General features: G+C 41.2%; 1 protein-coding gene across 6 annotated transcripts in view; it reads left to right on the top strand.

Annotated features, from left to right (window-relative positions):
- Positions 1–12,724, top strand: part of MCCC2 (methylcrotonyl-CoA carboxylase subunit 2) — an 84,460-nt gene that overhangs the window by 47,109 nt on the left and 24,627 nt on the right. For 4 of the 6 annotated variants that reach the window (XM_089908960.1, XM_089908959.1, XM_089908961.1 and 1 more), the window contains 5 exons: positions 1,695–1,775; positions 4,633–4,695; positions 8,125–8,281; positions 9,164–9,278; positions 11,139–11,224. In XM_089908960.1, coding sequence (XP_089765086.1) covers positions 1,695–1,775; positions 4,633–4,695; positions 8,125–8,281; positions 9,164–9,278; positions 11,139–11,224 — 502 coding nt within the window. Of the gene's footprint in view, positions 1–1,694; positions 1,776–4,632; positions 4,696–8,124; positions 8,282–9,042; positions 9,279–11,138; positions 11,225–12,724 lie in introns of those variants that run through there. The other 2 variants (XM_089908964.1, XM_089908963.1) reach the window with 2 other exon arrangements.

Raw genomic sequence — 12,724 nt, forward strand, 5'->3', positions numbered from 1 at the left:
AAGGGGGCATGAGGGGGAGGGGGCATGAAAGGAGGAGGGAGGGATGAATGCGGGGGCCATGGGTGAGTGAGGGAGTGAGGAGGGAGAAGGACAGAGTTTTGTAAGGATCAGGTGTCTGGCAGTTCTTACAGCTTTCCTCCTGCCCCCGCACTTGCCATAGGTAGGCCTAGGAGTTTCGTAGACATTTTGCTTTCTTGTTTGGCCGATAGGAACTTGGTGAAGGTGCTCCCTCCATGGGTGACCCTAGTGTAGTGGGGCATGCTCCCTACTCAGCAGGACTAAGGGTGGATGGAAAGTTTAAACAGCTCACAGGGCAGAACACCTTCAGGGGTAGCACCGTGCTGCTGAGACACGTGCTGGATTCCCAGCTCTTTTTATGGGATGGGTCAGGACCCAGAGTGGATTGTTAGAACTTTGGGGAGGTTTGCCCCTTTCTGAATTGCCTCTGTAAGTGGCAGTGCCATTTAGGATGTGTAGCCTAGGGTTTGGGCTGGGATTTTAGGTCTGAAAGACCAAGAGAAATCAAGGTGACCGGCAAATCAGTGTTTCATTTTAACGTATTAAATAAACATAAGGATTTTAAAAAATAAATCAAGGCAAAGCCAGAGTAAAGAACAAAAATAAGTTAAAAAATTCGGTGTTCTGGCTTGTCAGTAGGTTGACATTCTCTCTTATCCATTCATTCTTCGAGCACCTGCTTTGTGTTGGGCGGCCCACGCCAGGGGTCTTAGTGGCAGCCTGTCCAAGCTTGAGCTTGGACACAGAGCCTGATCCAGGAACTTTGGCATTGAGCTTCCTGTGACCCCTCTCACAAGCACAGTTTGTTGACACTTGGCTTCCAAGTATTTGACACCTATTTATAGTCAAGTAGGTTTGTTGAAAATCACTCTTGGGAATGTCTCTAGTCACGTCCTTCATATTTACAAAATAGCCTCCTGGAATCACCTAAAGTGTCTACTTCACAAAATAACAGGGTTTTCTTCCCCCTTTCTCTTCTCTCTTATTTCTCGTGTGTGTGTGTGTGTGTGTGTGTGTGTGTGTGTGTGTGTGTGTGTAGTGGTAGTGGAAGTGATATTGAGACGAAAACCAAACTTGTGGAAAGGAGAAAGAAAAAGATACAAACACAGAGAAAATGAAAGTGTAGTGATTTATTCCTCTAAGCTTAACTGGATTTCTTACCTTAAACTCAGTTACCACCAGGCTTGACTGCATTCCTGCTTTTTAAAAAAGTTTGTCTTTGCTGAATTTATCCCTGTTATTTCAAGGGCCTGTCATTACCTCAGGCGTTTTAAGGCAAGCTAGGCACCTGAAACTGGCCGATGGCTCTGAACATTGACCTTTAAAGGGATCTGTGTCTGATTTGTTCTATATCAGAATACCCTTTGTATCTGGTACATAGTAGGCACTCATATATGTTACATGAATGAACGGATGACACTAATCCAATCATCTAACCAAACTGGTTGGTCAGACAAGTGGATAACTTTATATGTAACACACCCCTTTCAAGAAAGCAAAAAACCCAGCCTCCAGTACCTTAGAAATAAATTATGCCATGAGCTATTTTGTACCATAGATGAAATCTCTACATTTTAAACATCGATTTGAAATTAAACAATGTATAAATATGTCTGTTCGTTGTGAATTAAAAGCCCTCTGAAATATATACATCTTTTTTTCAATTTTCTTTTGAGGATTTGCTAGAATATTTGGATACCCAGTAGGTATCGTTGGAAACAATGGAGTTCTCTTTTCTGAATCTGCAAAAAAGGCAAGTACTGTTAAAAATGTTTCAAGGTTTTTCTGTTTTAATTTAAACATTATCAAGTAATGAATGAAAATTATTGCATAAAAGCTTTAAAATATTTAACCAGATGCCTTAGCAAACAGAACATTGTGTGCCTATACCTGTGAACATGTATGTGTGTGCGTGTTAAATGTTTGAAACAGCTTTAGGGAGGTTTACGTGAATATGATGAACTGTCTTGAGCACTGTTAAAAATACAAATGTTTGTTTTAGGAAAGTTCTTTTAATACTTGAATTATAACTGCTGTGGATGATGTATACATTTTCTAAGAATATAGGAATACTTGTCTTGAAAGTGTTTCATGCATTCGAGGGGTTCAAACATACTGTTCATATGGTTCTGAGACATGACCTGCTCTATTCTATCCCATAATCCGTTTAACTTGATTATATTTTCACTTTTTGGAAACGGAAAGATAGTGGGTCTTGTTACTGAAGCTCTGGTTTTAAAAGAGGGAGTTCATGAATATATTTTGGCTTAGTATTCAATTTCATACATCATTGTCTCAGATTTACCTAAACTTGGATAAAATGTAATTCATGTACTTATTTGATAAAATATTTTCTTAAGAAAATAAAAAAGTTTAGCCCTGTTTTTCCTCTTCAAATGATAGAGTGAATAACAGGGTAAAAGTTCTCTTACTGAGGCAGGTAACAGGCAATTAAGCACTTTCATACCCTAATTAGGAAGAATTTGTCTTTGGCAGAATGTTTTATTAGTAAAGTTAGTTTCTGGATTTTGCTATTCATTATTGTTCCCCCACTGAGATTATAAGACGAAAATAAGAGAGTAAAAATAAAGAAAATAAAAGTCACCTACATTCGTGCCAGAAATAACCTCGAGTAACATTTTATTATGGTTCCTTAGTTTTTTCTATTCCTCCTCTTTTTTTAAACAAAATTGGTTTTGCCATATATAGGGAAGTTTTGCTGGTTTTCACTTAATAGTATGTATAGTGAGTGTTTCCAAAGTATTAAATATTTCTAATACACTGACTTTTTAAAAAAAATTTATTTAATTTATTTATTTTTGGCTGCATTGGGTCTTTGTTGCTGAGTGCAGGCTTTCTCTAGTTGCGGTGAGTGGGGGCCACTGTTCGTTGCGGTGTGCGGGCTTCTCATTGCGGTGGCTTCTCTTGCTGCGGAGCACGGGCTCTAGGTGTGTGGACTTCAGTAGTGGCTCGTGGGCCCTAGAGCGCAGGCTCAATTGTTGTGGCGCACAGGCTCATTTGCTCCGTGGCATGTGGGATCTTCCCGGACCAGGGCTCGAACCCGTGTCCCCTGCATTGGCAGGTGGATTCTTAACCACTGAGCCACCAGGGAAGCCCCTAATACACTGACTTTTAATGACTATATAATATACTTATTTCAATAGAAGGTATGTCAGACTGAGGCCAACAAACACCGCCTTGTTTTATTTGTTGGCTTGTCACAGATAAATCCAGGAGGAGAGCTATGTTTGGCCTCTGTCTGACATTTCATTTGTTGAGGTAAGCCCCACAAGTCTGTGTGATTTCCTCGTTCTCGTATTTGAGGTCGAGCAATTGCTTTGCAATCTTGTACTTGCCAAGGCATTTCCAGCTAAGTTAAAGGCATCTGCAAATAGAGAGTAAAATATAAAGGAAACAGCTTTAAGCGTTTTCTTACTCACATAATCTTTAGAAGATAGGGAAAGGAATAGTTATATATATATATATATATTTTTTTTTTTTTTTTATTATTTTTTTTTTTTTTTGCGGTACGTGGGCCTCTCACTGTTGTGGCCTCTCCCGTTGCGGAGCACAGGCTCTGGACGTGCAGGTTCAGTGGCCATGGCTCACGGGCACAGCCGCTCCACGGCATGTGGGATCTTCCCAGACCGGGGCATGAACCCGTGTCCCCTGCATCGGCAGGCGGACTCTCAACCACTGCGCCACCAGGGAAGCCCCTGGAATAGTTATATTTTTGTGTCATTAAATAACTAATTTCCTAAACTCAAGGTTAAAAGGTGTCCAGCACTCATCTAAAATCCCATTTGGGCTTCCCCGGTGGCGCAGTAGTTAAGAATCTGCCTTCCAATGCAGGGGACACGGGTTCGAGCCCTGGTCTGGGAAAATCCCACATGCCACGGAACAACTAAGCCTGTGTGCCACAACTACTGAGCCTGAGCTCTAGAGCCCGTGAGCCACAACTACTGAAGCCCGCACACCTAGAGCCTGTGCTCTGCAACAAGAGCAGCTACTGCAATGAGAAGCTTGCGCACCACAATGAAGAGTAACCCTCGCTTGCTGTAACTAGAGAAAGCCCACGCGCAGCAATGAAGACCCAATGCAGCCAAAAAAAAAAATCCCCTTTATTTCAAGTATGTTGGTAAGAAAGATATTTTTACTATAATCTTGGTGCGTGAAAGAATTTCAAGTGATCATCAAAACATAGGTATCCCAGAAGGGTTTATATTCTATCTTTTTTAAAGTGGAGAACCAGAGAATTGCCTTCTGGTGAGGCTCAGAAATTCTCATTGACAAGCAATTCCTTCTTCTCTGTTCCTGAAGTTTCACTTGCTGTTTGGAATATTAGTGGTTGACTTCATCTCTGATACAGGAGTTGGCCTGCAGTCATGTGCCAGTGATCACACAGGTGCCTGTGCAAAACAGTGCAAATTGTAATCACGTTCCATTGACAGTGGGTCCCCATGCTAGTATTATTATTACTGTTACTATAAGGTCAGACTAGCCAAGCAAAGGGTACTCTTTCTTTGACCCAAATGTGTTGCTTGCAGGGTAAATGATGATTAAATTTGCTAACCTCCCACTAAAAAGATTTTTATTTTATTTGCTTATAGGGAGCTCATTTTATCCAGTTATGCTGCCAAAGGAATATCCCTCTGCTGTTTCTTCAAAACATTACTGGTAAGAAAATGGCTTGGACTTCCCTGGTGGCCTCACAGTGGTTAAGAATCCGCCTGCTAATGCAGGGGACACGGGTTTGAGCCCTGGTCCGGGAAGATCCCACATGCCACAGAGCAACTAAGCCCGTGCGCCACAACTACTGAGCCTGTGCTCTAGAGCTTACGAGCCACAACTACTGAGTCCATGCCGCAACTACTGAAGCCTGCATGCCTAGAGCCCGTGCTCCGCAACAAGAGAAGCCACTGCGATGAGAAGCCCGTGCACTGCAACGAAGAGTAGACCCTGCTGTCAGCAATTAGAGAAACCCTGCACGCAGCAACGAAGACCCAACGCAGCCAAAAGAAAAAGAAAAAGAAAACAGCTTAACCAGTTTGGGTGCATTTATTCAAGAGCTGCAGTGTCCAGTATGGCTCATGTATTGGACAGTGCAGACATAGAATGCTTCCATCATAACAGAAAGCTTTATTGGACATGCTCTCTCTAGATTATCTTTAAAGGTTAACACTTCAAGAATCTTAAGTATTTGGGGGAATTTATCCATGTTTTTGAGTGAAGCAGTTTCTGAGTTTCAAGTGTATCAAACATTTGAGTGGCCTTCCTTTACTCCTGCACATGTGCACCCACCCACCCAGAAAACAGCAGAGTGTTCTCAGCCAGTAACACTCTCATTAGTGCTGGAGGGTGTTATCTGACCCATGGTCTCTTTCCCAGTACTTTGTTCCCCATAAAGGATTTTAAGTACATGCTGTGGTCCTCCCTTTTCCTTATCTTTCATCGTGCAGTTAATTCTACCTGAAGCAACATCTTAAATGGACATGCACATCCTGAACCAAAGTCTGGGATTTGAGGTGTTTCTTTTAAGATTATTTATTTATTTATTTAATTTTTGGCTACGTCGGGTCTTAGTTGTGGCACGCAGGCTCTTTCGTTGCGGCGCGCGGGCTTCTCTCTAGTTGTGGCGGGGGGTTTTCTCTCTCTAGTTGTGGCGCGCAGGCTCTGTGGCACATGGGCTCCAGAGTGCATGGGCTCTGTAGTTTGCAGCATGCAGGCTCTCTAGTTGAGGCACACGAGCTCAGTAGTTGTGGCGCACAGGCTTAGTTGCCCTGGCATGTAGTATCTTAGTTTCTTGACCAGGGATCAAACCCGTGTCCCCTGCATTGTAAGGCAGATTCTTTACCACTGGACCACCAGGGAAGTTCCGTGATTTGTGTTTTGACTCCAGAGAATGATAAGACCGATGTCAACTGTCTGATTTCATGTTCCATGGGTGATCCTAACATGGCAGGTGAAATGATTTTTAAGGGCTCTTAGGGTTCTAGAGTTCTTCTTCCTGGCATTCTATGATTCTCCTATTTATACTTTTTGTGTGTTGCATGGTGCCTGACAGATAGGAGGCACTCCGATATGTTGATTAGCTAAAAAAAATGTTTCCCCCAGCCTTCTAAGTCAGGGGTTCCCACCCCTGGGCCGCGGACTGGTACTGATCCATGGCCTGTTAGGAACCAGGCCGCACAGCAGGAGGTGAGTGGTGGGCGAGGGAGTGAAGCTTCCTCTGCTGCTCACCGTGGCTCACATTACTGCCTGAGCCTTCCCCACCGCCCGCCGCCACCCCACTCGTGGAAAAATTGTCTTCCATGAAACCGGTCCCTGGTGCCAAAAAATGTTGGGGACCACTGTTCTAAGTCATGTGTGGTTATCTCAGGTTCAAAGGAAGAAGTACTTAATTAGTTGTTGGAATCAGGCATGCCTTTATGAGAAGGAGTTTGGCCTTGGCAATCAGCAGGGCTTTACATAATACTGGTGCTAAAACATCTTCATCTGGTGCTGTTCTTAAGTTTAAGATATCTGGTTAGATGACTCCTGAGAGGAGTTATATCCAGGTGGCAGCCAGAGAGGTCCCTATGTGGCAAACCTTCTAAGAGGGCAGGTAAAAGTACTCTGAAGCTTCATTAGGCCAGAAACCTTGTTTCTAATAATGACTCATGATTTATTAACCACCAGTAAGTTAGACCATGTGCTTGGAAGATTCCTACATTTTCGCTGTGCTTTATTTTTTGTTGGGTTGGGGTCAGAGAGCAGAGTTTGAGTTTGGTTTTTCAACATTGCATTTGAGGGACCTCAAATGTATCCATTTGGAAATATATGGTGGGCAGTTGAAAAGTCTTGAGCACCGAAGAGGTGTGTTAGCTGGAGGCAAACGTGGAGACAGCCTTAGAATGTGGATATGGTGTTTAAAGCTGTGGGAATAGATAACACCCAGAGAGAAGAGAAAGGGCTCAGGGATAATCTTTGAGTAACTCTAATTTCTTCCACAGAGATGAGAGTAAAGGAAGAAAGGCAGCATGATTATGTTGTTCTTTATGGTGAGAAACAGAAGGGTTAGAGAAAGCCAAGTGAGATGGCCTCGGTCTTCTTTTTCAAGGCAAAATCACTCACGGGGACTAGAGGCACAGGGGGGTGATAGGGTGGTGGGTGGTGGGTGAGGGCTTTTAAGGAGAGTCCATATTTGAGATAGCTATTGTGGGAATGTTACAGGGAGTCGAGATAAAATAGATAAAGGAGTCTCTGAGCTATTCTGAGGGCCCAGTTCAGAGGGCAGGGAGGTGACCAGAGGAAGCAGATGGTGCCTGGTGGGGGCAGGGCTTGTTACATCAGTACTATTGTATCCACAGCAAGTACAGGTGATCCATAAAAAATGGTTTAATTGAATTGGATTACCCATTGCTGGAGATTTGCAAAGCAAGAACAGCGACCATCACGTAGGCCTGTGCGTCTATGGGTGTGGAGGGAGACAAATGAAGCCTGATTCAACGTTTATAAGGTGAAGAGGAAGAACCCCAAGGCCTGGAAAGCGCAGTGACGCTGCAGGCCAGTTTCAACAGAGCCGGGGGTGGGAGCTTGGAGAAGTAGAAGGATCCTATAATTATCATGAGAATTCTTTTATCTTGCTATTGAGTCGCTGACAGGGACTCAGCATCTCTATGAAACATTAATTTTATTTCATCATAGTTTTAAAGCAGTGCTTCAGAAGGAATAATCTATATTTTAAACCAGGTCAGTGAATCCTAAAGTCCTCACAGTTGGGCTTGCCATAGTACTTTTTCCTTAGCTTGCCATATCCTGTTCTTTCATCACCAAGCTGTTGTTCTGAGATAATTTCTTGAAGATACGTTGCATTCTTATCTTGTTTGAGGATCTCTGTGTGCATCCAGATGAACCACGTAAACAATTTTTTAAATGATTAGAGAAAATTTTATTTTACCTTTTAATGCAAATTTGTGGGGGGCATATTTCACATATAAATATTTTATTAGGGTGAGAGGCCTGTGGTAAAATATAAGGTTGGCAAGACGTCCTTCTAGTACCTTGGTGAAAATGACTTCTGCACACTAATCTCATCACCCTGAGGCTCTCTTTCTGTTCTCACAGGATTTATGGTTGGTAGAGAGTACGAAGCTGAAGGAATTGCCAAGGATGGCGCCAAGATGGTGACTGCCGTAGCCTGTGCCAATGTGCCAAAGATAACTGTCATTATCGGGGGCTCTTACGGGGCTGGAAACTATGGGATGTGTGGCAGAGCATTTAGGTAGGTGGTTGTCATGATTTTCTCTGAAAGCATGAATCATACTTCAAGGATCATTATGAATGGTCAGTTTACGTCAAGGCTATTTGAAATACAGAATGACATTCACAAATCTTAATCAGTTATACCATAATCTGTATCATCTGGAGGCGTGAAATGAAATTTAATGCTAAAAGTACCACTTGGAAGAAATCCACAGTGGGAATCAGGAAATATTTTGGAATGGCTGATAATGAAAATACTACATGTCATAACTTGTGTGATGTGTCTAAAGTCTTGCTTTGAGACAGGTGTGTAGACTTAATTGTATATTATATACTGGAAGAGAAGTAAGGCCGAAAATCAGTGAGCCAAGCAGCCAGCTGAAGAGGTTCAAAGAAGAGCAGCATATTACAACAAGAAAAATAAAAACAGGACATAATAAAGTACAAACATTATAAAGATAGAAGAATCAGGAAAGCCCAAAGTTGCTTTGTTTAAAAGGGTTAACAAACTTGAGAATCCCCTGTTAAAACTAAAAAATAAAGGGAGAAGGCACATATCACCAATTTTAGGAATGGGAAACAGCACATAACTGCACATAATGAGAGGATATTTTGAATACTTTTTTGCCCAGTAAATTTGGATGAAATGGAAAAATACTATTTATCAAAACAGACGTCAGAATCACCTGGAGAACTTAAAAATTCTACCATGCTGAAGCCCCACTGCTGGAGATTACTCTGCGGTGGGTTCTAGGCATTGTTTTTTTTTTTAATCCCCAGATAATTGTAATGCGCAGCCAGAATGAAGAACCACTGATTTAAAAGGTAAACATGGGCCTCTGAAAATCTCTGTGTAGTACAGTGAATTCATTTGATCATTCTTTCCTTTTTCCCCCCATAGCCCAAGATTTCTCTACCTGTGGCCAAATGCTCGCATCTCAGTGATGGGAGGAGAGCAGGCAGCTAATGTGCTAGCGACAGTAGCAAAGGACCAAAGAGCACGGGAAGGGAAACAGGTAAATGCTGTTTCGTTGTCTCCAGGTTTGACTTGCACCAGAACACGTGGAGCCAGGGAGCAGCATACCCAAAACCCCTCCAAGTTTGTGGCTAGGATTCCAACATTCAGGGCCTGGCTTTATCTAGAAGACGCTGACCTGGAAATTGTTTTAGCAACTTACACTTATACATTCTCCATTTCTCTTTCTAGAGCCATTTCACTTGAAGTACCTTCTTGTGGTAATTTACAAACTTTTCAGAATCTCCAAGAAAACACTTAACAAACTCTTTTGTCTCTGGGTGCCTGAGGCATAAAGATGTTTGATTCTTAGTCATTTGCAGTTCGTGAGATTTAAATAAATCTGACTTATGTCTTTGATTTTATGACCTAAAGCAGCAAAATTTTGTGTTTCCTATTTTACTTTTAGATTGTTGTTAAGGATACCTCTAGTGGGAGGGCCCCGTTGTGTAATGAGAATTGAATACCATTATTATACCGTGAAAGTATCAATGAAGAAGGAGGGAAAGGGCACTGGAAGCTTAATGAAAAGCAAATCAGCAAATAACTGCTTTTGAGATGGATTCTTTCGTTTGTGTCTCTGTTAGAGATTCATCTGAAATTTTGCATTACATTTTATTATAACTTACAACTATTTTATGTAAACAGCAGGCCTATAAAATGATTGGTGCATGTTCCTAAAGTTGCTTAGGTGCACTGTTTCATCGTAACGAGGCATAATGTGGAGGAGGCCCTGCCTTCTCAGGCTCTCACTTCTGCCATTTAGAGATTGATCATCTGGTCAACCGCCTAGTTTGTAGAGTGGGGATAATATAAAGCCAGAGGGTGGTTCCTGCCTCCCTGAATGTATCTCATCCGTGCCTCACATCCCCAGCTATCTTTTCCAAGCAACAGTAACTCTGCAGACTTAAGTTGAAGTTTCAGATGCACTTTAGTACTAACTAGTATCCAAGCCAGAGGAAAGTTTTACTTTTGTGTGTATGTAGTGGGGAGTGGGGGATATGAAATTCTACCTGATATTTTGAAGGCATGTCTTAAATTCTAGCCCAGCATGGCGATATCTTATTAAATAGTTGTGTTTTGATTAATTTGATATACAGATATATGAATTCATCTATTTTTATATGTGAAAGGAAAGTATAGGATTTTAGTGGTTCTCCCTCCAAATTCTGGACCTATAAATGATATTAAACGACGGAAGTACATAAAAGGTTGGATTTATTTGAAAAAAGAAATCACTTGGTTTTTGGTGTGGAATATTTTTTAAGTTGGAAATACTTTTCAGGATTTCAAAATTAGTTTGCATAAAGATTTTAACATGTGAATTATCACTTGTTTCTGGCAATACGGATAGGCAAGCCATTACATTTTTGATTAGGGAAAAATCTCTCTCAGCCATCTGGAAAATTGAAGAGGTTATTTAAAATGGGCCTTATTGTTTTATCCCTTTAAGCTTTAAAATGTTTAAAATTTTAGCTATTTTGAATGAAAATACCCTACATTTCCACCTCCTTATACAGAAACTGCAAGATGTAATATAGCCCTTTGTTATATTGTATAATTCACATCCATTGCTATACCCTGCTGGAATATGTGATACCTTTGATTTTGACCTGACATTAAACAGCCTCAGGACATTGGCTCTGATAAGGGAGATATAACAGCACACTAATTTGATACTCATGTCTCAGGTGAGATCATGTATGTTAGAGCATCACACGTAATCTATACATCAGTGTGCAGAGGTGTTGGTTGTAACATTATCGTTGATGAAATCTGTTGCCCCTTTTTTCTTGAGGTTCTCTTGAGTGGATCTGTTGTTCCCCTGCAGCGGACTTACTCATTGTCGCTTTTCTTTCAGTTCTCCAGTGCTGATGAAGCAACTTTGAAAGAGCCCATCATTAAGAGGTTTGAAGAGGAAGGAAACCCTTACTATTCCAGTGCAAGGTGAGAGCCAGAGAATAACTGACTCCTTGATGGGCACATCTTGGCAGTCAGGGCAGCAGCTTTACAGAGATCTGAGCAGTTGGCATGGTCCAGCCCTCATGGGAACCAAAAAATAACATTTGGACACAATTTTGTACTGTTGTTTCTATAATGGGAATGCTTACTGCTGAAATGCTGCCCCTTCTCCCAGGCTGGGCTTTGGATCCATCACTATTGGTCTGATTCTGCCACTCTCCACCCCTCTTCCCTTATCCCGCTCCTAGTTGAAGTGGTCCAAGGCCTGCAGGAGCACTGTGGCCAGAGGTGGACCGCACTGGGGCTGGGAAGATGAGAATTATAGTCCTGGCTGTGTCACTTTCAGGAATTAGTTCTGCAGTAATGGGTTCCTGTCATCCCCCTCTCTGATTATTTTGTTTTTACCCCATTTAAAGATGAAAATGGTTGAACACTTACTGACACTTGTTAACAAGTGAGCTTGTGCATTCAGAAGGTGATTATTCATAGCCAGGATCCACATGTCAACACTAAGCAACTACCTCACACGCCATGGCGGTTCTTATTCTGTTTGTTTCTTACACCACTTAAATGAGGTAATAAATTATCACAGCTGTCCCCGTTGGAGACATGCGTGTGCTTTCATACCTCTTTTTTCAACAACTTCAGTGTTCTACATTCTGAAGAATAATTGAAGCTTCATGTTTTTCTTTTATCCCTTGGGCAGATGGAAAAAAGAAAATAACTATTTGTGTCCTTTAAAAATTGGGTTATGCTGTGATTTATGCCATTTATTGTGAAGGCAGACTGGAGAGGAAGGGGAAAAGAAAATCAAACGTTAAAATCCATGTCAGTTCCTCAAATGCATCTTTTGTGGCAGGCACTGCTCCTGATGTTGGGGGGCAGGAAAGATTGAACATATTTATTTCTCAGAGCATAATTAGTTTCAAAATTCAATTAATACCATTTGGGATTTTTGAAAAGCCTGTTTCTCTTCTTGTTAACATGTATTTCTGCAAGCAAATGTACAGGTATATTTTGCTGTGGTGGTCATTGATTCTCTTAATTAAGAACAAAATATTTTGTAGTCTTTGATTTAAGAAATAAACGTTCTTTTTACCATCACTTAAATAGGCTTACGTAGTAGCCAGTAGAAGCAAAGAGGAAATAGAAAATCATATAAAAGGTTAAAGAGAAAATATACATTGTAAGCTCACCTATAGTTTTTTGTTTGTTTTTACATAAGACTTTGAAATTCACAAGGGCAGTTAGAGTATTAAACTTTAAAAAACAGCATATTTTGTGTGAACCATTAATTTGTTTTTCAGCCCTGGCTAAGTCATCTCTTAAGAAAGACTGAATCCTTTATTATTTTCATACTTAGATTATTATTGTTTTTAGTGGATTATATTCAAGATGAGAGCATATGGCCCAGATAGACTTATCTTTGGAAATTAATATTGAAAAACAAGGTTTTTCTTTTAATTTATAGATGTTTGTTTAACC

Source organism: Delphinapterus leucas, chromosome 3 (genome assembly GCF_059928025.1).
Source record: "Delphinapterus leucas isolate spDelLeu-1000000601 "Yukka" chromosome 3, BTC_Dleu_Yukka2, whole genome shotgun sequence".
Classification (NCBI taxonomy): Eukaryota; Metazoa; Chordata; class Mammalia; order Artiodactyla; family Monodontidae; genus Delphinapterus; species Delphinapterus leucas.